Here is a 26,836-nt window from a genome sequence, read left to right as displayed (position 1 = left end):
CACAATTCCATTTGTGTGCCTTGGAATCAACTTTTATCAAAATACACCAACCAAAACTCTGTCAACAAAAGGAGTTCGTGTATCACCTAAAAATAGTACATTGAACGTTCTCTCATTCGAAATTTCATGCTGGTGACGTCATATTTTGTGATACGATTGTTGATATTCAATGTTCTTTCCAATTCTCTACTAGTTGCTGACGATTACCCCTGACGAGTGTCAGCCGAAAATATTCGGGTTCATTTCAATATGAATATACTATTTAATTGAATTTTGATATCCGTGATCTCATCACGTGACTTGTTTTGGTTACGGCCGAAGTCAATGAAGTGTGTCGAATTCGGTTACTTCAATCCGAAATTTTGTTGTCTCTTCTATTCAATGTATTCATTTTATTTTATTCTGACTATTCTAAGATCTGTAGCGAGCAAGTGAAGTCATTTAATAGTATAGTTAATAAATAAATAAAGTTTGCTTTCATTCTGCAATGCGGATGATCAGTGGGTGTCACGCATTTATAATACACTCATTTGTCTCACTCTCAACCAGATGGTCAGTAAAGAAGTACTTCTACTTTTTAGAAGTACCGTACTCAAGTAGGTTTTTCGTACTCGCCTACTTCCTACTTCTATACTTTGCAGTTTTCCGATTTTTATTCTAAGCTATGCCTAGAATACTTACTTTTTTACTTAATGTGAAATCGCTACAGTACTTCTACTTCTATACTACTAGAGTACCAAAATTGAGTACTCTACTACCTTTACCCTTAACAGCTTCTTTCAAACGTATGTAAAACAGTTTCTGGCCCGATTTGTCTAGGGAGTCATCTGAGTGCAAGGCGGGTCAATACACAAATTGACACAAATCGTTTTTCCAAATTAAAAAAATGACTTGAGTAGAGTCACCAAAAATTTGAAGCACAAAGTAGAATTTGAATTAAGATAAAGTATCATCATGTGTCGTGCAATAGATACTGCAGAGTTCGAGTAATCCTGCTAACACGTTCTATCTCATTTTCAGGGATTTAAGCTATTTAGTTAAATCTATTCGTGAAGGATTTGGAAAAACTACATGCCTTGGACAATGAGGCATTAACTCAATGGCGGTAAGTTTTGTCTTTCTGCTTTTCAAGAGAATGCCAGCTCTATCCATTGGACCTATGCCGGCTTTCTGAGAGTTTCTCAACTTCACACACTGTGCACAGAAGTGATTGAAATATGGCCTTATGATGTAGAAGTTCAGGAATATGTATGGCCTAGAGAAGCTAGTAATAACTAGGGTCATTAAAGTCATATTTTTTTCTATGCATCAGTAAGTCATGAAAGTACTTCAACGCGAAAACCGCATCCCGATTAGGTATATTAAGAAAGTTATAAAGTCATATTTCCTGGTTAGGTCATAAATCAGCTTTTCAAGTTACATATACCGGTAGTCATATTTTTGAGTTATAAAGTCATATCATTGTATGTATAGTTTGAATAAAAAATAACAATTTAAGCGGTGAAGCAATTAAGCACTAAGAAAGTAAGGCAGTTACTCGTTGGGTTAGCTCAGTGGTTCTCAACCTTTTTGACCTCGCGGCACACTTTGAAAACGAAAAATACTTCGCGGCACACTAGCACAGTGGTTCTGAATTATTTTGGCTTACGGCACAGGCAAACTACCAGAATGCGTATAGCAGCAACCACAGAGGCGGGCAGTGGGCACTGACGAAGTACTACTACTTTTCGGAGCACTCAAGTAGGCTTATCTCTGCTTGAGTTTTCTTTTATCTCAGCGGACATCTCACAAATACGTATGCGAATGGTATCATTAGACATGGGAATCGTTTACAATTCTTCCCAAACATTTCTTTACAATTTTATTGCAGGCCGGAAGAATAACTTTCTCCGCTTCCGTGTGAGGTTTTTGAATTACCCGCTTACCACATAACTGGCCTGCTGGGATCTCGTTTCAACTTCAGGTTGAGCTTAATTTCATGAGATTGGCTTGACAATAAAGTCTGCCCACTAACGCATTGTCGATGTAATTAACCGTCGCATTGAAGAGTCCAGTCGCGATCGCCACTAACCGATACAGAGGCGTAGAAGTGTATTATGCCAAACGCATTTCCACGCAGATCGTGTAATGGCACCTGTGGGGATAGTATACCTCAATAGTGTTGCTGGCAGCCACCCGCAGTTGTATTGCAGTTCCAACAAACCGGAATAATAAACCTCCGCGATGAGAAATTGGTAACTGATATAATTTTATTAACTTTATTCTCAATTCTCGAATTTGTCGCCTGCAACATAACTTTGCGCCCTGAGCCTACATTTTACCTCCAGTGCAAGCACGCTACCTAACAATCGCAATGTGAATGGCTATGTTGGTAATTCTAATTTGTAAACGTGAACATCACTTCCAAATGAGTTCATTTCTCGATTGTGAGAATGCCTTCCTAGGTGTTGGAGGTTTATGTAGGCTGCTACTCGTCCTCCGATCCGTAAAAGCAGTGTCTTACAAAAATTGGGCGCCGTGCTATAGGTTGGCATCTCAGGAATCAAAATAAGTAATATCGGTATGGTGTAAAATGATCATCGATTACAAAGACATGGCAAGAATACGACTACAAATAGAAACAGAAAAAGGTCATCAACCTGCGTCATGTCCCTGTTCTGCATCCGGTTCTGATTGGGGTGACAAGTATAAGGTGAACACCTTCAGCCACACCTCAATATCACGGTACAATTGCCCGAGTTTAGTTATCACCGTTCTAAATGCTACTATGCGTGGGCAAACTAGCGTATCACCCCCATTGACGGTGGAGGCCCCAGTTTGATTCATGGCAGTGCAGTAGCAAGTTACGAAGAATCGCAGATGTATTAGATTCTCCGCCCTATACGTTGCTGTGCTCAAAGCGTCTTTACAATATGAAGCCCAGAGAAAGACCCAATCCATGACCTAATGGGGATGTCAGATTGAGATACGGTCGCCTCGACATCCTTATATCTGTTACTGCATCGTATTGTGCATCGTGTGTCTTGATCGGGTAAATTCAATAGAAAAACCAGCAATGACACACTCAAAATTTGGATTTTTCTTATACTTCGACATAGTTTACCACATTTGCTCGCGGCACACCTGAGCAGTCCAATTGGCACACTAGTGTGCCGCGGCACACCGGTTGAGAACCACTGGGTTAGCTGGTTGAATGCTGCTCAGTATCTCAACAAGTTAGTAAGAAATACTCGATGTATAGGAAGGAGTTATTGTAAAGAGCGTCGAAATTCAGTCAACGACTAGTCAGTTAACAGAAATATGTCTCCACTACAACAATATTTCAAACTTAATATTCAAAATGGAAAGTTGTTCGTACACCATCAAAGAGACCCGTGCTGATCTAAATGCTCTTGATTTCGGAAAATATCCGCTTGAGCTCAGAAATTACATTGAGAAGCTATTGGACAAAACGATGTGAAACAAATTATGGAGCTACAAAGACAACACATTTCACCAGCGCTTTATGCAAAACTGCAGAAGTGTCAACCCACATCAGCGTCTGTGGAGCGCGCATTTTCCTTACCAAAGTCATTTTACGTCCAAATCATAACTTCAAAGACTCTAACATTCCGCACTACATGAAACTGTACTACAACAGCTGTTTAAAATAATAATGAATGTGTATTACTGTTATATTGAGTATGTTTTAGTCTTTAATTCCGTGAGCGACATTGTTCGCATGTAAAAATACACGATTTTCACATAAAGTCATATTTTCCAAAAAATAAAGTCATATTATTGATTTTTTGAGGTCAATAAAAATGACCCTAGTAATAACGCAGAAGTTCAGAAATGTTGCCTACTAAAAGTCAAAATGTTTGAAATGAACCAAATGATATGAGTAATTGCAATGCAAGGTGGAATTACGGTACCTTTTTCTCCATTGAATTGCATGCGATGGAAATATTCCTCTCTCGGCAGGCCTGATGTTGTGTCGTGTTTGAAACAATGTGACAAACATAACCATGGCGCCAAGATATAATCGAAAGAAAATGAAATTTTCCAAAACTTGATTTTCTCAAAGTGCGTAAATGGACATGAGCTACTTTGATTCTACTGAGAAAATTTCGCATTTATTAAATACAAATATAGTTACCTTTAAACTATACTGCCAACTCATGAAATTGTTTCGTCGTCTAAAAAAAACGATGCATACGAAATTTCACTAAATTCCGACCCACGGAAGGGAAGTTATTTGATTAGCTACATGATAGAATTTGTTACCGTAAAAAGTATTTTTTGCCAATTCAATAACCCAACTTCAATGGGTTGGAATGGAGCCAAATGTGTTACGGTATGCGTCATTTTTACACTGACAACGTGGTAATATCATGAGTAGCCAATAAAAATTAGAAATAAAAAGTAATGTTTTATTTTATGAAGAACGTCGTGGAGGTAAGAACTTCCTATTCAATTTAATTTTTTTTTTTAAATCCAATTTTTTTACTATTATTGCTCTGCTCCTACAGGTTGAAAGAGAACCAAATTTGACGTGCACCGCTATTGTAGGCAACCTAACAATTTATCAATTATCCAATTAAGTTTGAAAAATAATAATTTTAAATCCAGTCTTGTGTAATGTTGCACAGAATCATCCATCCATGATAATCCTGTCTTATTTTATTTCAGCCTACACTTGTAAATGAATCGACAACTACGTCTTCGACTTTGGAAACCCCGGCCATTATCGTGATCTGTATCTGCTGCTACCTTATCTTATTTGTTATAATCATTTTTGTAAGGCAGTGCTGCGTGGTGAGTATTATATAACGTGTTCACTAGTTGTTGCTGATGATTACCACTGACTACTTTGACAACCTCAACTACAGCAACACCTTAACTCTAAACATGACTATAAGTTAAAGTCCCTAGTAACAAAATATTCATTCATCTTTCAACAGGCAAGCGGAAACTGTACCGACTGTAATCCCTGCGGAAAAGCAGACGAATCAAACAATTGCTGCGACTGTTGTCTTGAAGTGGCTCAAGCGTGCAACTGTAGCGTACCTGGTACCACGAGCTGTTGTGACTCGATTTGCGGGCCTAGAAAGGTAATAGGCTCGGTCAGAGTTCTTATGTTGAAGTCTGTATAAAAGGTGGTCAGTAACAGCTTTTCCAAATTACAGCTACACAGCTTTTCCAAATACCGTAATTTTCCAAGTATAGTACGCCCCCCATGTATAATACGCACCCTTAAAATGGCATGCAAATTCTGGAAAAAAGCCTGCACGCATGTATAGTACGCACCCTGCATTCGCAGTACATGAATAGTTGTGTTTTAGTGTACGATGTCATTCTGTTTTACGATGTCACTAATGAACAATGATGACATAACCATCGCTTATCATTATACAATTAATGGCATTGTCTCTTAACGATAATAGATAGCAGCCAAAGCCTGGGAGGCCGGCGACGCGATAGTTCAGGCCAGGCACATCATGCTCACGAGGCCTATTACAGATGCAATTGCTCAGGCCGACGGTTATGTCGTGCGCACCAGACCTGTTAAAGATGTGAATGATTACGCGAGCGATTATATCTAGCGCACATGGCGTTTCGTATATGCAAAATTTGTTCAGTAGGGGTCTTCAAAAATTACTTTCATTCTCCTACTTGATAAAATTGCTAGGTTACCTAATTTAAGCCTACACACCAAATTTGGCTCAATTCCAACCAGTAGCCGCATTGCTACGAGAGAAGAAAGTTTCTATTTATTATATAAAAATAAATAACGAAAAATTTTCTGTTCACCCCAGGAAAGAGTTAGGTTGTCTATAGAAAAGATGTTTAATAAATTTGGTTCAATTCCAACCAGTGTAAGCGGAGTTATTGCCGTCTAAAAATCTGGATTTGAATAATATAGTATTTACGGTGGGCACCACTATAATAAATAATTGAAGTATGGGTCACCGTAAATACTATTATATTTATAATCCAAATTTTTAGACGGCAATAACTCCGCTTACACTGGTTGGAATTGAACCAAATTTGTTGAACATCGTTTCTATAGGCAACCTAACACTTTCATGGGGTGAACAGAAAGTTTTCAAACTGTTATTTATTTTTATATAATAAATATAAACTTTCTTCTCCTGTAGCAATGCGGCTACTGGTTGGAATTGAGCCAAATTTGGTGTGTAGGCTTAAATTAGGTAACCTAACAATTTTATGAAGTAGCCAGTACGATTTGAGAATTAAAGTTATTTTTGAAGACGCCTATTGTTCAGGCCTGTCGTTGACGCAATGAACGCAATCAATGAGCTGATTTCGCTCGCGTCCAAAGGCAAACTAACTCAGCATGAGATCGCGTGCTGTGCAGACGACTCTGGTTAGTTGGAAACACGCGTCTCGCTAATTGGCGGCGCGTTACACTGATAATACGAATTACTGGGCACGATGGCTGGAAGTGATGCGCGATTGGAAAAAACATGGAGAAAGGCGTGATTTCAAGTTTTTTATCGAGGGAGATTTTTTTCAAGGCTTGTTGCACCTATGCATAATACGCACCCCTTATTTTAGGGCAGAAAATCGGTAAAATTTTGCGCATTATACATAGATAATTACAGTAAGATTAGAATTGTAATTATAGATAACGTACACAGCTTTTTCCAAATTGGATTAAAATTATAATTAGTGAATTCGAGAAAACTTTAGCTCAGTTTATATCATATCAGAATTCATCCTCATAAGCATAAGGATTGCAAATGTCTGTACAGAAAGCCTGGCTTGTTTTGCACTATGCAGCCCTGTTGCATTTTCACTAAGACCATGAATTCTTTTTTATGCTATATTTATAATAATATTATATATTTACAATCTAATAATATTTTACAGCGCACCGACTTGGGAGACTGTCTGACGTGCGCGTGCTGCACGGGAGAACCATCCGGTGTAAGTTACCACTCATTTTCGATTATAATAAAAAGGTCGATTTGATTGTGATTAATTCTTCATAAATTTCAATTTTTGACCGATATTTCAGGTGGGATGGTGGGTGTTACTTGCAATAGAGTAGTATTTCCGCCATGCCTTATAAATTTCACGAGTAAAGTTATTCTGCCGTTGCGCAATGAAATAGTTCGTCATTCCAAGCCTACTATTTTTGACAATGCCGCTGTCTGGGTGTTTGAACGAAATTAATTTCAATTGTAGTGATCATGTTATTAGTTGTAAACCGAATGAGTAAGGTGTTTTAGGGTGGCTTTGAATTTTATACTGGGGTTAAAATTTGTCTTTATGGTTAGAAGACACTTTATCCCTATTATATATTTATGTACATCAATCTAGATACCTAATATTCGCAATTAGGAGGATATGAAACCCAGTTTATTGAAGCAGATCTTTGATATGCAGTAGCCTACGAGTAAAATAATTTTTTCTAGATGGTTCAAATTTTTGTTTTAGCTTAACCCATAGTGAATTCTATGACAGATGTTTTGATGGTTGTCATAGCAACTCAATAAAATACTGATAAGATAATTCATCGTGCATCTGCCTAGATCTCATAAATCTGATTGTGAATGCACACGGAGGTTTACTACATATGATTGGGTTAAGATTATGGACAATTTCCAGCAAATTGAATATCGATTAAGCAGGGTCGAAAATCAATTAAAATCTCATCGATAATTCCATGCATTCAATCAATAGCTCACACACAAATATACCAGGCTTAACTTTGTCGTTGAGTGTCGGTACCAAACGTGCAGGCCCGCCCTACTTTTCGTAACTGAACCACAGTTCCTTCAGAACATAAATTCATTCTCTGCCTGGTGCTTGATCTCGTTGAGAAAATGCAACAATGAATAAGTGTGTGCCGGAAAAATTCCGCGAAGGGTTAAGAAGCGATGACATAAGACGGACCTTGATGCCACAGAAAATCAGTTAGCTGCAGTTCGAATACGGTGACTTTCTGTGGAAAATGGGTCGCATTCCAACCTTGATTTGAGATCACGTCCTATTTAGATGCATTGCCCCTTTAAAGATATCAAACTTTAGCTGCATTAACAACAAGATTTAGTAGTCATATTTATAGTTAGATGTCTATATTGATCTTCTGAATGTCAGACCACATCATATTTAAAGCACCCCATTGAAAATATAAATCTTTAACCGCATTAAAGTCAATATTTAGTGGACACTGTGCTATATATATTTTATTCTGAATGTGATATCACATCATATTCAAATCGCAGTGTAACTTTGAAATTACCAAAATTTAGCTGCCATCAATATTTAGTATTCATAGTGTATTTATTTTGAAAGGCCTATTCTGAATATATACGACATCATATTTAAAGCGCCCATTCGAAAATATCAAACTTTAGCTACATTGACATCATTATGATATTTTTATCTACATTCTGAATGGGTGAAACTTGAAAATAACGCATCAATGTCAACACAGTCTTGATCCGACCCTGATATGTTGGGTATCACCTTGTTTTAAACCGCTCCACGATTCCAGGGCTGCATCGAATGCGCGTGCGCCTGTCAAGGGCCAGATTGCACTCGAATCAACTGTCTCTGTTGCGAGATTCAGTTGTCATAAGGTGAACAGTAAGGTTGCAGAGTGTAGTGATTAGTGGATTAGTTTCGCTACACGATGGTTCCGCTAACGGTAGCCTGTAGATTTGTAGTGTCTGTCTATGGTAGTGTGTGAAGTGTGACTGTATTAGAGCTTTCTTCGCGAATTTACGAATGGATTTGTCCTTTGTATTCTTTTCCTTACTAGATCATGGCAGGTCTTGAAGTCTTATCTGTAGGGCGATATTTTTTTACTTGAAAAATGGAAAATTTTGACCTAAAAAATCAAAATTTTGACTTTTTTTTACCTAAACATTCTGAATTTTGACCAAATTTTGAACTAACGTATGCAAATTAGGTGTTTTCCAACATACTGTTACAATTTTAGCCACTTATCTTCATTTCTGGTTGGAACTGGCTGTCCTAACGAAGTAGTTTGCCCTGAAAAAACGTTTTTGGCTCAAAAACAGACAAATTTTTACATGAAAAAAGTAATATTTTAACGAAATCTGGCCCTATGAAGATTTCCAGTAGTTAAATTACGCATTATGGTAAAAATGAATAAAATATGTTGTAGTACAACGAGAGATTCTTTTCTACATTCTCGGGTAGAAAGTGTCTGTCCTCACTAAGTAGCTTGCCGAGAATGAAGAAAAACGTTCAACAGCAGCAGCTGTTGGCTGACAACACTGAAGCTGTGCGTTCACTGCTGGTGACAAACCGTGTTGCTTCAATCTGACAATGTTGTCAGCCTCACAATTTTTCATCATGCGCTTCTTGACGTGAGAACCATGCAATGCCCAGGAAGTCTTTCTTCAGTTAGGATATTGCGTTACGTTGAGCGTAACACCACGTTAACACCAGGCCTGTAAAGTAGGCTACAAGCTGTAAAATATCAAATGATAAGTTCACGGACCCTGCAAAATCTACGATACAAACGAAATGTATAAGTCCAAAAAATTTTTACTTTGTAAACAATTTCGACCTAACGCTACAATTTTAACATGTCAACAAAATTCGCCCTATTTATTTGCTACAAAAATGCAGACATTTTGTGGATGCATTGTCCATCACTAGAGCTGTGCGAAATTGAGTCCCGAGTCTGAGTTCGAGTACGAGTATCAATCATGACGGCGTCACAAGAGTATGAATGTCATTGAAAGTTCAAATTATGTACCTTTTAAGCGGCCAGAAAGAATATAATACCAGTTCGACGTCACGTTAAGGATGATTCGGCATTTTTTCGAGCATACCTTTGTGACAATGCTGTGAGTTGACGATGACTTAACAGATATGACATTTCCAGTAACGTACTAGCGTCGTACTACATATTTCTTAGGCGGCGATACCGCCTATCGTGGTTCACAGCCTTTCAAGTCGCGAGGTTCCGAGTCGCGAGTCAATCTTTTATAATTTGACTCAGACTCAGCCTAGTAAGTAAATATGCATTCTGTGACTAGTGTGACGTCAGTAGTGTAAATATATGATGTCAAGATTTCTAAATACTAACAAGCGATGAACTTTTTAATGTAATTTGTAGCGCCTAAAATGCATTTTTATACTCTTTTCTGCTTGACATTCTGATTGGATTATCTCTTGACTAAAAAGGACACTTACTGGTGACCAAAAAACGTGCGGACACAAGACTTACTGTGATCACCAGCCGTGAGTCTACAGAAACTCTGGGCTGTTTGATGTAGTCTTGTACTTTGAAGGTTTTGAATAGTTTTTCTCGTCAGGCTTTCGGTGTGGAGGGTTGATCTGGTGCGGCTGCCGTACTTGACCAGATCCGGTAGCCGGTTCGTAAATTGTTGTAATTTATCACTTCCTCCACGACGCACTGCCTAATTGCCGAGCACGCACTCACGTTAGTTTTGTCCGCTGTGTGTGCCCAAGATTTTAACCCTTTGTGGACGAGCGTAACAAATTCGGTACATACCGAATTACATCATTTTGTGCTGAGTTCACGCATACTTAACACGGCCACGACGACCGTCGCAGAAAGTACACATTCCGAACTTTCCTTTGGCGCCTTTTGAAATAGAGTGTTTGGAGTGAAAGGTGGGTGTCCCGGACGTTGTTTATTGCATTGGCATGTCTGAGTGAAGTCAGTGGACCCACGTTCTTTGTTGCTCCGCGGTCGAATGATTTGGAGAGTATATTCGTTCAGAAAAATATGTATAGGATTCTTTACACCATAAATCACATAGCCAGAAGTGTTTTGGATCAATAATGTGTAATTCTTCTCGGCAAAGTTGAAAATGGGGAGTGATGCGAATTTGCATCATTAGCCCTTTGTTGGTAAATTCTGACAACATTCCTACTACTGAAATATTCCCATATGGAATGGGTATTTACGTGAGAAAAGAGGGGAACAGATTCACCAACTTCACGAGTCAAGAAAGTGCATGCCTTGATACATCACATAATGACAACGAATATGTAAACTAACTTCTAGAATAGTGCTAAAAAGGTAACAAATATTCTCAATAATTTCAATCAGAAATTGCTGTTGCAAAAATGGATACCAGATGTTGTTATGGGGAAAAATCACTCATCAAGTGACGGTAAACTGGAAAGGCAGTAAAGATGGTGGCAGTGATTCTGACGATGAAGAATGTTCTACTGCAGCAACTTCTGCTGCTATGTGATAAATGAGTTCGGATGAATCCTCTTCTCCCGATGAATCAGATGAAGATTCCTCAATCGTGTTTTCAAAAGTAGAGAAAGGGAAAACACCGGGTCAATTGCATGTACACCGCATGAATCGAAACGAAAACCTATATGGAAAACAATTCAAGGTGGAAAGATCCCTGGCTACTATTTTCCTATATGGAAGGCAGAATTGCTTGACAGTGACTGTACTCTATTTCTTCTCCGCACACATATTTCGAATATTTTGTTGGAGCGGAATTGCTGGACTGGATTGTTAATGAAAGGAATTTATTTGCCGTTCAAACTAATCCAACGAAGGCAATACATATGACTGGAGATGATATTGAAAAAGACTTAGGATGTTGCATGCATATTTCTATCGTGAAAATGCCAAGATCCTATAGGTAATGGGCCAATGATACTAGATATGATAAAGTTTCGGACATCATGTCCCGAGATCGATGGAAGCAGATCAAATCTTTCTTGCTCATAGTTCATCTCACATGTGATTTTTTGCAGTAGGAACTGTGCGATCAAACATACTGTGTGGCTGTCAATTCAGTAATGGCACAGACTTCAGGACAAGGAGAGTGAGATTTGAAGTAAAGGAGGTTTCTCGGAACGGCGTTAGTATTTCGGCAGTAAAGTGGTATGACAATCGCAGTGTTATACTTGCCAGTACCTTTGTCAAAGCAAATCTTGTTAGTAAAATTGAAAGATGGGACCGGAAACGAAGTAAAATTGAAAGATGGGACCGGAAACGAAGTAACGCTCACAGGTCGACTATCCATTTATTGCCGAACAGTACAATTCATTTATGGGGGACGTTGATCTTCTGGATGCCTATTTGGCTTATTACAGAACATGTATCCGCTCAAAAACATACTATACATGTAATTGTACATCATTTGGTTGATCTTGCTGTCGCCAATAGTTGATTGATGTACAGACGGAACTGTGTTTTTGTGCAATTTCCGAAACAGATGCAAAAATGTCTGCTTGCTCCAAATTATATGCAGAATACCTGGTAAAGTACGGAAAATTAGTGACAGGGGGAAAAGATGGAGGGCATCTCTCTGTATCCAACAGGAGTATGATAAAAAAGGAAAAGAGGACCAACAAAGCCCACCCCAACGTGACCAAGTGGGTCACACCCCTTCCATGGACACCAGGCAGAGATGCAAGTGACATACCTATGAAGAACAACCTGCTATAAAATGTGTCAAATGTCATGTACAGCTGTGCCTGAACAAAAACTATAACTGCTTTGCTAATTTTGACCAGTAATTTCAATTGTCATAATTGACGTGTTTGGTTTCGATTTTTGTCGCGAAAGCCTGATGTCGCAAATTTGCGACAAACATTCAAAATAATAAATAATAAAAGAAAAATTTAAATTTTGTTGACCAATGTTTAAGTTTAGGTGAAACAATTAAAGTTACGCATAGAAATAATTTTTCCAACCATAGAGAATATATTCAGTCCACAAAGGGTTAAAGTCTGGTCTTGGATCGTGGTAATTCTAGCGGTAGTAATGATTTCGTGCATGCGCCCCATGTGGTAGATGTTATGTTATGTGCCGGTGTTGGGAAAAAATGGCTGATTCCGTGTTTTCAATCTGAATCGAAACATGTACTACAATATACGTGTATGAATACTAGAGGCTGCCACTTACTGAGGTCTTTCACTGTACGACTTGAGCAACCAGGTTATTCTGAATGTCTAATTGGACAGATCGAAGCTAATTTAATGATCTAATTTACGAAATATTTCTATGCTCCGATTTTAATTCCGTCCTGATTACCGGTTTTGCTGAAAATGCTACAAGAGAGCTGTACAGTGCTAAATGAGGCAAGCTTGATGTGAAGACATTGATTGATACAAAAATGAACTTTAATTAGGAGTTCTATTCAATTTCCACGTATTTGCGAATCCTGTGAATCAAATTAGATATGAATTAGAATGACGGAATTAGCAGAAAAACTTGAAAAGAGAATTAGCCCCTAAATTCCCAACCCGGAAGAAAATCAACAAAAATCAGGCTTATTTCATATCAATTCAGAGTTCGGTATCATATGCACGAGAATGGCAAGTGTCTGTACAGTAGGGCTGATAAAAAAAAACTTTTTCCCCAGATTTCACTGGCTATGCGATAAAATTATTATGTTGGCTAAAACAGTGCTACACACCAAATTTGGCTCAATCCCAACCAGTAGAAGCGAGGTTCTTGCAGTCGAATGTATTGGATTTTTTATATAAAAGATAAAATTCATAAAATTGTTGGGCTGTCAGTAGAGATGATGCACACCAAACTCGGTCAATTCCAACCACTAGAAGCGAAGTTATTGCAGTAGAAAAATTTCTGATTCCATGATTTTATAATCAATAATGAAAGAGTTACCGTAGTCACCGTAAATACTATTTTATTCGAATCCAAATTTTTTTACTGCAATAACCTCACTTCTACTGGTTGGGATTGAACCAAATTTGGTGTGTAGCGCTGTTTTAGCCAACATGATAATTTTATCACGTAGCCTGTGAAATTTGAAAGAAAAAATTGTTTATGAACAGCCCTACTGTACAGCAAGCTTGGCTGGTTTCGAACTACCGTATACAGTACTCTTGTTTTATGTTCAGGAAAAGCATTAATTAAAATTTGATTAAAATTAGAGCATGGAAACATTTCACAAATCATGTGATTAGCATTAAATCACTGGCTCGAATTAGACTAATTGAAATTACCTAGTTATCCGAGTCTGTTAGCGCATATCAGAAAGGTAACTATTTTCGAATCGACGGTTACTAAGTTGTTCGGTACGGTTTACTGTATAATCTCTGCAACAACTTGATGGGCAACTTAGCAGTAAAGTCTATTAATTTTCAAAATTCATCTTTGGTGCGTAAATTTCACAGACGGCATGCAAAATTGTTTCGAATGGGAAAAAACGTGTGATTCCGGACTCATTTCACCCAACATCGGCACTTTCTATCAGCAGACAGCCATGCTAGTCGTATTGCATACCTTTCTGTTGCATTATCACTTGCAGCAGTCGAACGATATTCATTTCCATCACTAATTTTATTATTTTATCGGCATGAGTTTCATCGTAGGCCTGTGCATAACTCAAATCCAAGTCTAGTATCAATTGTAATGATTCGAATCGAATATTGAAAGTTGGATTTTTTTCAAGGTATTGAAATATACAATTGAATAGTAGCTGACGCTCGTCAGAGGTAATCGTCAGCGACTAATAGAGAATTGGAGAGAACATTGTATACCAACAATCGTATCACAAAATATGACGTCACCGGCATGAAATTTCGGATAATGGGGGTAGAGAGAGCTTAAGCTCAATGTATTAATTTTAGATGGTACATTAATTCCTTCTGTTGACACCAACTTGAGTGCCAAGGGTACTAGTTGCTGACGATTACCCCTGACGAGTGTCAGCTGGAAATATGCTGGTTTCAATATGAATATACTATTCATTTGTATATTGGAGTTCTGTGACTCCAAGAAGCTCTTCTAATGGAAATATAAGCTTTCGCATCAAGAGTAATTTAAGAGTAAATTCCCATGCATGCATAACCACCAAATCATATCATAATTTCACGAAAATTTTCATCACTTTAAGTGAGTTTACATTTTGTCAGTGTGTGGACTGCAGTGGCTGCACGGACTGTCTCAGCGGTTTCTGTACGTGCCCCGCCGTAAGCTGCCAGACGCCGGACTGCGGCGAAATATCTTGCCTGTGCTGTACTATCAACTGTCGCGAGGGCAATCAATTCGCGAGAGGCGGATACCCTTACCCTCCTTACGATCGAAACCCAGAGTATCCCTACCCCCCAACGGAGTTTCAGCAAGGGTACGCCAGCGGCAGAGATCGGTACGGACGCTATCCGAGACAGTATCCGGGGCAAACTTCGCAATTGCCCTTGGCGCCCCTTTCACAAAATCAAGGCCCCGCGCAACCAGTGACGAGGCACCCGACCACAAGCCCCAGGCCGGACTTGTTTCAGTCTAGCTCACGGCAAATGAGGAGGTACTAGGGCTATTTTTGAATACAAATTTGAATGAAAAATTGATAAAAAAAAGAATTTTTCACTCCTTGTAGATTGACGCAGCTTGGTAATTTCAATTTTTTGCATTCAGGATAAAATTGGAACAAATATATAAAAAATCGTGTCTGAAAGTGACATAGATTGGTAATTTCAAGTTTTAGGGGTTTTGAGTAAAATTGAAGAATATCTAAACAACAATAAATTAAACTCGCGACATAGGTTGAAACAAATCGTGTTTGAGATTGACACAGATTGGCATTTTTTGCAGTTTTTGGATTCTTGATAAAAATTTTAGAAATAAATAAAAAATCGAACCAAATCGTTCCTGAGATTGACACAGATTGGAAGTTTTTCAGTTTTTGGATTCTTGATAAAATTTGAGAGATAACCGAAAAATACAGTTTGAAGATTGACACAGATTCGTAATTACAAGTTTTTGGATTTTGAAAAAAATTTGAAAAATAAATTTGAAAATTAAAAAATTTCGTGTCTGAAATTCATACAGATTGTGAATTTTTTTATATTCCTGGAAAAATAGTCTCTCATTAAAACATGGATCAAAAACCGATAGTGTGCACTTTAAAAGCGCCCCAGACCCTCACGATTGGGAACTCTCAATTTCACTCTGGATGTATCGTTACGGACGTCTCTTTCCCGAGCACTGGGACGGCCAATATCGGTTCTGTCTCGTTTCGGAACAATTACACGGCGTCTTTGACGGTGGCTTGCAAGGTGAGCAGGTTTCTTGCGACACTGCTAGAATGCAAATCAGCGGTCATTAACTTTTAGTGTTGTGCATCAGGGTCGGGTAAACTTAATTATCAACTTAAACTAAATTATCATCTTTTCTTAAGTAGATTAGGATTAGAATCACTGAATCACAAAAATTTTGAGAATAAAAAGAAATAGCGAAATATCACTTCGTTCCCATAAGCGCGAGAATAGCAAATGCCTTTGCAGTGATCACAGTGTACAGTAGGGGTGTTCAAAAATGATTTTTTCTCTCAAATTCTACTGGCTACTTGATTAAATTGTTAGGTTACCGAATTGAAGCCTGCACACGAAATTTCGTTCAATTCCAACCAGTAGCCGCATTGATACGGGGAAAAAAGGTTTTTATTTAATATATTACGATGAATAAAAAAAATTCAAAATTTTCTATTCACCCCATGAAGTTAGGTTGTCTATAGAAACGATGCTGTAGTAGTGCTGTGGTTGCCAGTGAACTCGGCACCTGGTGAACTCGGCACCTGGTGAAATCGGCGCTTGTATTGTGACGCAACAATGCCGTATGTCGGTGTTGGTCTACTCGGTACATGTATTGCTAATTTGACGGATAGAGGGAATGATTGATATAATCGATGGACAATGGACATGGACAATTGGACATATGCGTTGAGATTGAAGTGGGGCCGCTACTGGTAGTCGATCTTTACAACCAGGTAAGTCGAATATTGCTAATTAATTCGATGTGAGCTATCAGATCTTAACTAAATTTTGTTTGCAGGAAGATGCCGTTGATATTGAAGTGGGTCCGCTACCGGTAGCCGATCTTAACAACCAGGTAAGTCGAATAGTGCTAATTAATTCGATATGAGTGATCAGATTTTAACTTAAAATTTTGTTTGCAGGAAGATGATCTCATTGAGTCGTCGTTATCCGATGTGTCCGCTGCTCAGGTCAACTCTGAAATGTCATGCTCGGACGAGTCAACTAATAAAATATTGGAGGGTGTATCGCAAAGAGGATGGGATATGCTGTTTGACGACTAAAGTCGATCGTTCTTCACCAGGAAGATGAAAAAAAAAACATGCCTCAATTCTTTGGAGATGCAAGAATCGTGCAAAATATATGTATTTTATTTATAGCTTTCAATACAATATCCATTGTAAAATAATATTTATTGAACTCGAAGACTTTTCGGGTGCCTCTTTTCAAGAGTTAACGGCTCACATATTTTATTTATTAGTTGATTAGTTATTGATAAGTTCAGCTGTAAGGTTTATTAGAGATTTTATAAGTTCAATACAACACAACAATACTGATTTTGTATTAGCTGATTACTTATAGGAAGGTGTGATTTTGTCACAGGTAGCTGGTCAGGAGCAGGTCGAAGGGTGACATTAGGGAAACATCCTGTTAAAAAAATATAGGTAAAGGGCGATATTTAATTTATAAGGAGCAAGGTGAAGGGTGACATTAGGGAAACATCCTGCTAACAAAATATAGTTGAAGGGCGATATTTAATTTATAATATCCGTTTCTTTGAAGGCAAAAACTGATTATTTTGGCCTTCATAAGTTTCGATGTGTTCATGGGAAACATTTATTGGTGTCATGGGGAACATTGTATTGTCATAAACTTGAAACAATAGAGATCGCACAGCATCTACGGTCAAACGAAGTGCCGAGTTCACCAAGTGCCGAGTTGAAGGTGCCGAGTTCACCAGGTGCCGAGTTCACTGGCAACCAGTGCTGTAGTAGTGTGGCTACTGGCTGAATTGGACCAAATTTGGTGTGGAGGCTTCAATTCGGTAACCTCACAATTTTATCAAGTAGCCAGTGCAATTTGAGAAGAAAAGTCATTTTTGAGCACCTCTAGTATACAGCAGAGTTGTTCATGAATAACTTTTTTTCTGGATTCCGCGGATTCACTGATCAAATTGTGATGTTACATAAAAAACGCTGTGGCCTACACCAAATTTAGTTCGATTCCAATTAATAGATGTGGGCATGGACATACTTACTCTAAATCAGAGGCCACCGCGGCCCGCGACATGATTTGTGATTTCGGAAGAAACCTTGAGAAAATATTTTGAATTTCTGTAATTGACGTGCAATGGCCATAACACTTCCAATACCGAGACACTTAGAAAACTGCTTTGGGCAGTGGTTCTAAAACTGAGGGTAAGTCCCCCATATGAGGGCTTGAAAGCATCTGAAGGGGCCGTGGAGCTGCGTTCAACTGAAAGTTTTTATGGGCTCGGCGCGATTTCCTCGAATTCATAGCTATAGCTAGTGCTCTGAATATAATACGGAATTCATATTATAGAATTCTCTCATCAACATTCATAACCTTCCATACCATCAAACTATCTGTTCGGATAGCCAACATTATGTATGCATTTTGTGATATGACGATGTATTCATTTTGTGATATGACGATATATTCATTTTGTTATATGACGATAAGGGGCCGCGAAATTTTTCAGTATCATATAGGGGGGCATGTCTAAAAAGTTTCGAGAACCACTGGCTTGGGGCTTACCCACAAGATTAAGCTTTAAGTGGGGATGGTCTTTCAGCTAGTTACGTATGTCGCTAGTCCTAAAAAGCGTTTCTAGGTATCGTGCACAGCTCGGAGTTTACAATAAAATGAAATTGATGACAGTGATCCTCTGTTGTATTTTTATTCCTTTAATAAAATATTACTTTTTTGTGGTCACTATACCCACTGCCCATATCTTAGGCAGAACAGCGTTGTACTTACGTACAGTTTTAAAAGGTGGTTGCCCACTTTATATCGATATTGAATTTATGCGGGCCGCGGCCGCTACGAAATTTAAAAAGTGGCCCGCGACCCGCTTTGAGTTGGCGACCCCTGCTGTAAACCATATGAAATAGCCAAGTTGACGAAAAGATCAATGCATAACAATTTTCCTCATTTCGAACCGGTAGAAGCCAAGTTATTACAGTTTGAAATTTTGGATTTGCAAAAATAGTCTGGACACAGTGCGTAATGCGGAATTATTAATGAAAAACTGAAATAAGTTCACTTCTACAGGTTGGGATTGCGTCAAATTTGCAACGTTTTTGTAGACAACTCAACAATTTCAAGGGGTTGGCAGTAAAATGTTATATGTATTTTCAATTTTCCTATGATGCATTCAAAATTTTATCTCTTACGTTGAAATCGAGCCAAATTTTAATGTGCAAATCCCTGGAACCCGGGAAACAAAGTTATCTTTTAACAAGCCTGCTGTACAAAAAGCTTGTCTCGTTCCACACAATACAGCTCCCCTGTAGCATTTTCAGGAAAACTTGAAACTAGACCGTCGCTTGCAATACTTTTCATATGTTCAGATCAAAGACGCCAACGGAAAGACGTCATGGAAGAAGGTTTTAAAAAGGAAAATTCTGATGCCAAACCCACACATAGAAAACAAAGGACAGGTAATGTTATAAGTAAATATTATGTAGTTATGAAATTTCGGGAAGCAGCGCTAATATTTGGGTCCACAGCTGACGAGGTCTGCTTGGGAAATGCTCGGATATCTATGAATTAAGATGGAAGTAATATTTTAAAATTTGATGGCTCGGGCATTTTTTTTTGACACTTTCAAAAAAGTCAAAATTAGGTCAAAATTATAGGGTTAGGTCAAAAAATGTCAAAATTGTAAGCGATGTCAAATATTTTTTACAACCTGCATTTCGTTCGCATCGTAGATTTTGCACTACCAGGAGGGAACTTATCATTTGATATTTTACAGCTTGTAGCCTACTTTATAGGCCTGCTGTTGTAGATGGCCCATTGTCTGCTCATTGTGAATCATAAACATTCAAATGAAACAAATAGATTGACATAGTGTTACACTCAACGTACCGCAATATCCTAACTGAAGCAAGACTGCTTGGGCATTGCATGGTTCTTATATTAAGAAGCACATGATAAAAACTTTTGATGCAGACACCATTGTCAAAATGAGGCAACATGGTTTGTCAGCCAACAAATGCTGCTGTTGAACGTTTTTTCTCCATTCTTGGCTAGCTACTTAGTATGGACAGACACTGTCTACCCAGGAATGTAGAAAAGTATCTTTCTTTGTACTACAACAAATTTCAATTCTTTCTTAAGTGATGTAACTACCGGAATTCATAGGGCCAGATTTCATTAAAATGAAGTTTTTTCATGAAGAAATTTGTGAGTTTTCTAGTCAAAAAAGTTTTTTCAGGCCTAACTACTTTTTAAGGACTGACACTTCGAACCAGAAATGATAAGTAGTACATTTATAACATTATGTGGGAAAACATCTAATTTGCATACGTTGGGTCAAAATCAAGTTTTTACGGTAAAAAAATGCCAAAATTATTTAGGTAAAAAAATTCCCCCGTGATGTGGATACCACATGTCGCAGAGCAGCTAATTTATGAGTGCACCATGGTATCTTCGTAGCTCACGTCACAATCATCAATCACAATTTGGGTCAGTGTCAGTGGGCACAATGAATTACTCGGGTCGAGCATTAATTCCAATGACTCTAGACATTTAGTGAGAGCATTTTTCAGGTAACTAAATTATGCGGTTATTGCCACTAAGAGTGAATTTATCAGAGAGAATTATAGTATAATATATATATATACCTCTACAATCTCGAGATATGCCTCTACTCAACATGTTCTTATCACACAGTCGAAGTTTGTGCTGACCGCAGCGGATTTTAAATGCAAGCTGGACAATGTAACGCTTCTGCGATTGGTAATGATGCAACCGTCTCCTTGCTGGCATGCGTTTGGCGTGAAGGAAGTCAAGCTATACCCTCCCGCAACGGTGGAGGAGTTGTCTGTCACAATGCCTAGGTAAACATAATGTGGTAACGATTGATGCTGTGCCTAGCATCTAGCGTACTCGATTAGAGCTCGACTGATATCGAATTTTTGAGCTGATATTAATAAAACCGATAACTAACACCTTCACCGATAACCCCATAATTCAAAAATCTAGCTCAGTGGCTCTCAGGGTTGTAACCAAGTCAGAAGGCTCCAAGTCGCAAGTCAATCTCACCTTATAGTTTTCACGGCCATGCAGAAATATACGTTCCATACTTTTTAATCAATTGAAAATTTGATGTTTCATTTTCCAATTAATGGACGACCGTCCAACGTCTTGTATGTTGTAATTGAGACATATATTTGGCGGATCAACAGGAAACTTGCCTGGAAATAATTGAGTAAAAGCAGTCACTCATAGTTTGTTTGAAAGAAAACATCGCTGTCGCAGTGAATAGCACATAGGCTACTTATTCGCACTAGGTATACGTTGTGGACTCGGTAAGTAACCAAACCTTGTACATTTTTACTACAAGGTTATCTTGTCTTCTTGATTATATACACGTTCAGTTGACCTGTTCTTGTCTAGCTTCGTGGCGTAGTTGGACAGGTGTTGACATTCTGAATCCAACGATATATTACTAGTGGGTTTCGCATCCCATTAAGACCGTGTTATTCAGTTTTGAAAAGTGAAGCAAAATTTTTCGGAAAAACACGTCGGGGCCAGCTGACTACCTCTGGTTCTGGCAAACCTGATCGGCAGAACATTCGACTGATATATGCTTTCCAGGTGGCTGTTGCAGTCAGACTCCCTGCGTCTTGGGGTGGACGAAGACGAACGTAAGCTGAAAGAGGAAATTAGACGCGCAGGCCTGCCCGACCCGGGCCAGTTATCATCGTCGCTGCATGAACTTTGGCGTCTGACGGACAAATCTTCCGCAGGGGCGACCTCTGTGACAGTCGGCCGATTTGATATCGACGGGTGTTATGAAATCAATTTGCTGTCATATGCTCAGAATTGAGTACCTGACCAATGACCATAGCAGTGTTGATAATAACCAGTGGATCAGACGCCTTGGGACATCACCCCGAACAACCCCTGTTCTCACCACGCCCAGGCCTATTTTGTGAGCTGTCAGATCTATGTCCGAATATACTTAACGTAGCTTCTTGAAGGTGCGGAAATTCAATATACACTCGGATAGTAGGCTATATTGATATTGAGATGAATTCGAATATTTTTGGCTGACACTCGTCAGGGGTAATCATCAGCAACTAGTAGAGAAGTGGAAAGAACATTGTATATCAACAATCGTATCACAAAATATGACGTCATCTGCATGAAATTTCAAATAATTGGGGCAAAGAGAGCACTGGAGCTCATTGTACTATTATACTAATATACTTCATTTGGTATGTTGCAAAAACATTGACTTAAACATGGAGAAGCAAGTCTTGAAACGTTCATATTTGGGGTGATATATTTATGCTGATGGAAGAATAGTTAATGATGAGAGCTGTAAACATTTGTTTGTTTCTATGTTTAACTTCTTTTTTTAAGTGCGAAAAAGTACGATATTATATTTTTATGTAACATGCCCACTGCACAAGGTATGCCCCATCAGTCGCGTCGACCAGTTGATAACATTTCTATCAAATTCTGCAAACTGAAATTTTCGATCCTGATACGTTGTGATCAGCCAGGATTAGAATTTCTGGGGCTGGTAGGATTCCTGCATGGCAGAAAGGGAAGGTATATTTTGAAACAACCATCTCAGATATGCCATTCCGAAATCCATAATTTTTCGCAGGCATTTTTGCACATCGCTTACTACAGGCTTTGTCAAATTGTAAGCGCACTGTAAGTAATTTGGTTTCTAGCACTTGAACAACTTATACATTCACTCTGAGCTAGCACGAATAAGAACACATTGCTATCCTTACCTCTAATCTCTAAGTTTGGATTTCTCAAACGGTATGCTCTTTTACTGAATTTGGTGCTAAAATTTGCCAGTGTTTGTGCTGTGCTGTAGTAATTCCAATAATGCTATTGTCACTTGACATCCATTTAGTCATATAGCAGTGTCCTGTTTTCTGGAGTGTTGGCAACTGTGATTGCATACTCGCTTCATATTTAATACAGGTAGCTGTTTTGCTTTTGTACTGTTATTCTGTAGAATGTCTTAATAAATGAAGTCTATATTTTGCAATATGACCGCGATATCAGTTGGTTATTGTCTCTTATAGGTTAATGGTTTGATTAGGGCTTGGGTTACGATCAGCAGCCGATACATGGAACATGAGGTAAGAGACCACACAGTTTGTTTGGCATTAATTCCTAGCTGCCCACCATTTGACAATGCTCTGAATATATATTAAAAGCAAATCTGTCGTTAAATTTGGAGAAAGAGAAATCATTCCAATTGCTTGGTTGCAGTGCGGGTCACTGCTATTTATGGCTGAAGACCACTACTATAATATTTCTGTGGGAAAATTACAAGTAGTAAGACAAAATAAATGCATTTTCCAGGACAAAATCACAGTAACAGTAATTCCTTGCCTATGTTATATTCGAGGGATAAATTGCATGCATGGCAAGTAACACAGGCCCTTTTGAGTTAGACATGGCCTATCTCAGTAATCTCTACTGGTAGCTTCCAGTAGCATCACTGACTTCTTCTTGATAAGCATCAAGGAAAATCACATAACACCTTTGCAAAAACCTATGACTCAAAACTGACAATATCCTCACAATACTGTCTACGTAGCGATCTCATTCTTTAAAAGCTCGTCAAACATATCAAGACAAGAAAGTACGTATTTGTGAATAAAAACACAAGAAATAAGACAAAGCACACAGTCACACGGATAATGTCACATTCGCAACTTATTCGGGACAACTATCCTGCACAAACGACAGTGGAAATGTTGCAACATCTAAATCTCCAGACACAAGGGAAGATATCGTACTTTTACCAGCAGTATGCAATATTCACTACCACTTTAAAACAGAAGACATAGTTTCACAAAAAATACAGTTCAAGAGCAGATCTGGCATATAGTCTTGATATTTGCTATAAATGAACAATCGCAAAATTAGTCAGGTAATAATCAGTATAAGCGATTACAGTTGTGAGCATATTGGACAATAGCGGACTCTTGCACATATCAAGAAAATTGCACCACACAAATATTGATATTGATAACGCAAAGAAGTATCACACACTCAAGGTTGAGGACACCAAATCTCGACAATTTGCTGCGAAGTAGTGAGAAATCTTTCAGATTAGGGTGTTTACGACTAATGTGCAGCTGCTGTTCACACAGACTTAGACTACAACATTTCCACTAGCAAGTTTTGGTTGACTTTGAGGAATGGAATTGGCTGGTTCCTTCACTCAAGTTATGAACGAAAGTTTTTCTTCTCTGGTAACGACATCACAAATCACCATAGTACAAGGTGCGCGCTTGCCTTACTAGTGAATGTTGGTGTATGATTTCATCGTCAGGACATAATGATGATATAACTAGCAGTGAATTGATTATACAAAAAATACAAGAGGAAGTATTTTCCTCGCATGTTAGACCCCTGAGAGATAGTGAATTCGACACAAGAGCAATCACAGTCGTAGGTACACGTTTTACAAGTCCGCTGGTTAATCAAAATAGCAACGTTTGCAAAAAATACTGCACGACACTGCCACACAGCCAGTCTTAAAGATCATGGTCCCCATTCGACATTAACGACTCTGATTCTTCTTCAGGGGTAGTGACTTCAACACGCCGCTTTACCTTACCTTTCCAGATAGCAGGTAATTCCTTTCGTTTTAGAGCCACGATTAAGGTACTTAACAAGCAGCAAGGTGTCAAATACAGCAACGCAGGTTGCCCGGTAGACATTAAAAACATGCCTACGTAAGTCAGGATCAGTCCTAAACCATAACCTATAATGGCAGCTATGTAGTATGTGTGTCTACGGACAGTATTAATGCTGATGCGACAATCCCAATTTGCACAATATCCAACGTGTAACCCAGGAAGGATCACATCTCCGAACCCTAACATGGAATAAGAGGTGATAGTGACACATTCCCGAAAAGCATAATGTCCTAACCTTGGAAGTTTGAATAACATCGGTAATTCCTCAGAAGACGACCCGCCTGAACCAGTAGCTATGTTAACCATGATGCTTTCATGGTTTTTAGTGAGAAACGGGGTGATAAACACATAGAATATGTCATATATGAAGAACAGAATCAGAATGGCTGCGCTGATCTTGAAACTCGGCAATCGTAATTGTTTGATCATATGCACGCAAAACGCGAATCCTAGAATATCCTGTAAAATCCATGCGTAGGAAGCTTTGCGGTTAATTACCCAAAAGATAGATATGGCGGCACAAATCGAGAATAATACAACGCTCAAAAACGGTATCCTAGACTTCATACACGGTAATTTCGGGAGGCGATAACGCGCAAAGCAAGGAGACTTGTTGAATTTTCCGTCCAACAAATCAAACATCGCGATACAAGACGCCAAGCAAAAGATGGAGATGATCACGTACACCATATACTTGTAGAAGTAATACATCAACAGTATAGATACGGAGCTCATGGCAAAAAAGATGACAGCGTGCACCAACGTGATTTGAGGCACTTTCTTTTTGTTCTCTTTAGTGTTTGGAGAGCTTCCGGTAGATCGAGACGCCATCATACGAGATAATTGCTCCGCGTAAGCGCTACCTTGAGCCCACGCGCCTGTACCGCAGGCTAGGACCGCGATGGCCCACATTACAAACATGTCTACATTCCAAGATTGAACTTCCGGGGCATGTAGCATTAGCGACACTTTGTCTTCACCATACTTATGCATTTCCGCGGATAGGCTGTTGTAAGAATGATTCCCGATAACTGACACGGTGATGTTGATTTCATGGTATTCCGTGGTGTCAGCACCTGGGCTAACGGATCCCTTTTCGCTAACTACGACAATGCCTTTACCTTCCGCATCTTGAACTATTTTAGCTCTTCGTGCAAACGTACAGTTCTCTCTTTTCATGAACACAATCTTTCCTTTGTATATGTCTGGGTTTTCTGGGGGATCGCAGCCGGGGTCTGGGTAAATGTCGACGACCCGTATTCCTTTAGAGTCCGGATTCAAAGTCTCTGGATAGGGGGCGAAACTGGGGTTGAATTGGGAACAGACTTGTAAGGATGCATTATCGATGTCGTTTATCATTGTGATATATCCGAAATCAGCCTGTGTTAATGAAAACATGCAGGCATAGAGGAGTAATATTCCTTGCGCAGTGCGCAAATGCATTTTCATAATTGTAACCTGGTAATATTTTATGCTTTATACACTGAAGAACGAAGAAGATTGTTATGGTGTGGTGTGTATTACCAGTACCATCTTAGTGAAGCAGGAAACAATCAACCATACGCGTTTATAGTTTTATACCCTCGAAGACGAGTGAGGCGCTGACCAGTTTGGAGTCATCAGATTCGCAGATAGCCTATATAAACACAAACGATTATAGTTGATTCAGTTGTCTACACGCACCCTACATAAGAAGTTACTACATATCTACAATCGTACAAGGTGGATGTAAAATATATAGCAACATCAGATCGGGGATGTATTTGCTCTACATTATATATGCTACATTGGTCAATTGACCATCGCAACTCAACGGTTGCCGGAGAACCCGGCCCTTGGAGAACCCGGCCCCACCAACTCGGCCCTCGGAGAACCCGGCCCTTGGAGAACCCGGCCCTCGGTGTATTCACAAGTATTAATATGAATTAATAAAGTAATAATGTTATTATCAACTGATTTGTCGGTCTTGTAAGGAGCTCAGGGCATGCGTAGGTCACGCAGTCACGGCGTGGGATATTAGGGTTGCCAGAGGTGGGATATTAGGGCTGGTTGAGGTGGGATATTAGGGTTGCCGGAGGTGGGATATTAGGGTTGGTGGAGGTGGGATATTAGGGTTGCCGGAGGTG

The 26,836-nt window shown here is 38.9% G+C and overlaps 3 protein-coding genes and 1 long non-coding RNA gene across 4 annotated transcripts; 3 read left to right on the top strand and 1 right to left on the bottom strand.

Moving 5' to 3' along the window:
* Positions 1-952: 952 nt before the first annotated feature.
* LOC145436643 (uncharacterized) lies at positions 953-15,708 on the top strand. Its single transcript, XM_080314002.1, has 5 exons — positions 953-1,105; positions 4,672-4,797; positions 4,944-5,093; positions 6,877-6,933; positions 14,878-15,708. The coding sequence occupies exons 1-5, from the start codon at positions 1,100-1,102 to the stop codon at positions 15,271-15,273; spliced, it is 735 nt and encodes a 244-aa protein (XP_080170128.1). The 5' UTR covers positions 953-1,099; the 3' UTR covers positions 15,274-15,708.
* Positions 15,709-15,710: 2 nt separating this feature from the next.
* LOC145436749 (nicolin-1-like) lies at positions 15,711-23,043 on the top strand. Its single transcript, XM_080314010.1, has 4 exons — positions 15,711-16,017; positions 19,368-19,457; positions 20,695-20,861; positions 21,622-23,043. Exons 1-4 carry the CDS (start codon positions 15,838-15,840, stop codon positions 21,851-21,853), a joined length of 669 nt encoding a protein of 222 aa, XP_080170136.1. The 5' UTR covers positions 15,711-15,837; the 3' UTR covers positions 21,854-23,043.
* LOC145436893 (uncharacterized) lies at positions 16,504-17,255 on the top strand. The gene is made up of 3 exons (XR_013914475.1): positions 16,504-16,727; positions 16,793-16,849; positions 16,917-17,255. It is a non-coding gene; the product is annotated as an uncharacterized LOC145436893 (long non-coding RNA).
* A 588-nt stretch (positions 23,044-23,631) lies between the features above and the next one.
* Positions 23,632-26,461, bottom strand: LOC145436525 (signal peptide peptidase-like 2B). The gene has a single exon (XM_080313892.1). It carries the CDS (start codon positions 26,157-26,159, stop codon positions 24,546-24,548), a length of 1,614 nt encoding a protein of 537 aa, XP_080170018.1. The 5' UTR covers positions 26,160-26,461; the 3' UTR covers positions 23,632-24,545.
* Positions 26,462-26,836: the final 375 nt, after the last annotated feature.

This window comes from Botryllus schlosseri, chromosome 1, assembly GCF_051294905.1.
Source record: "Botryllus schlosseri isolate E-star chromosome 1, Bs_hap1, whole genome shotgun sequence".
Classification (NCBI taxonomy): domain Eukaryota; kingdom Metazoa; phylum Chordata; class Ascidiacea; order Stolidobranchia; family Styelidae; genus Botryllus; species Botryllus schlosseri.
This window is presented reverse-complemented; position numbering and strand designations above follow the sequence as displayed.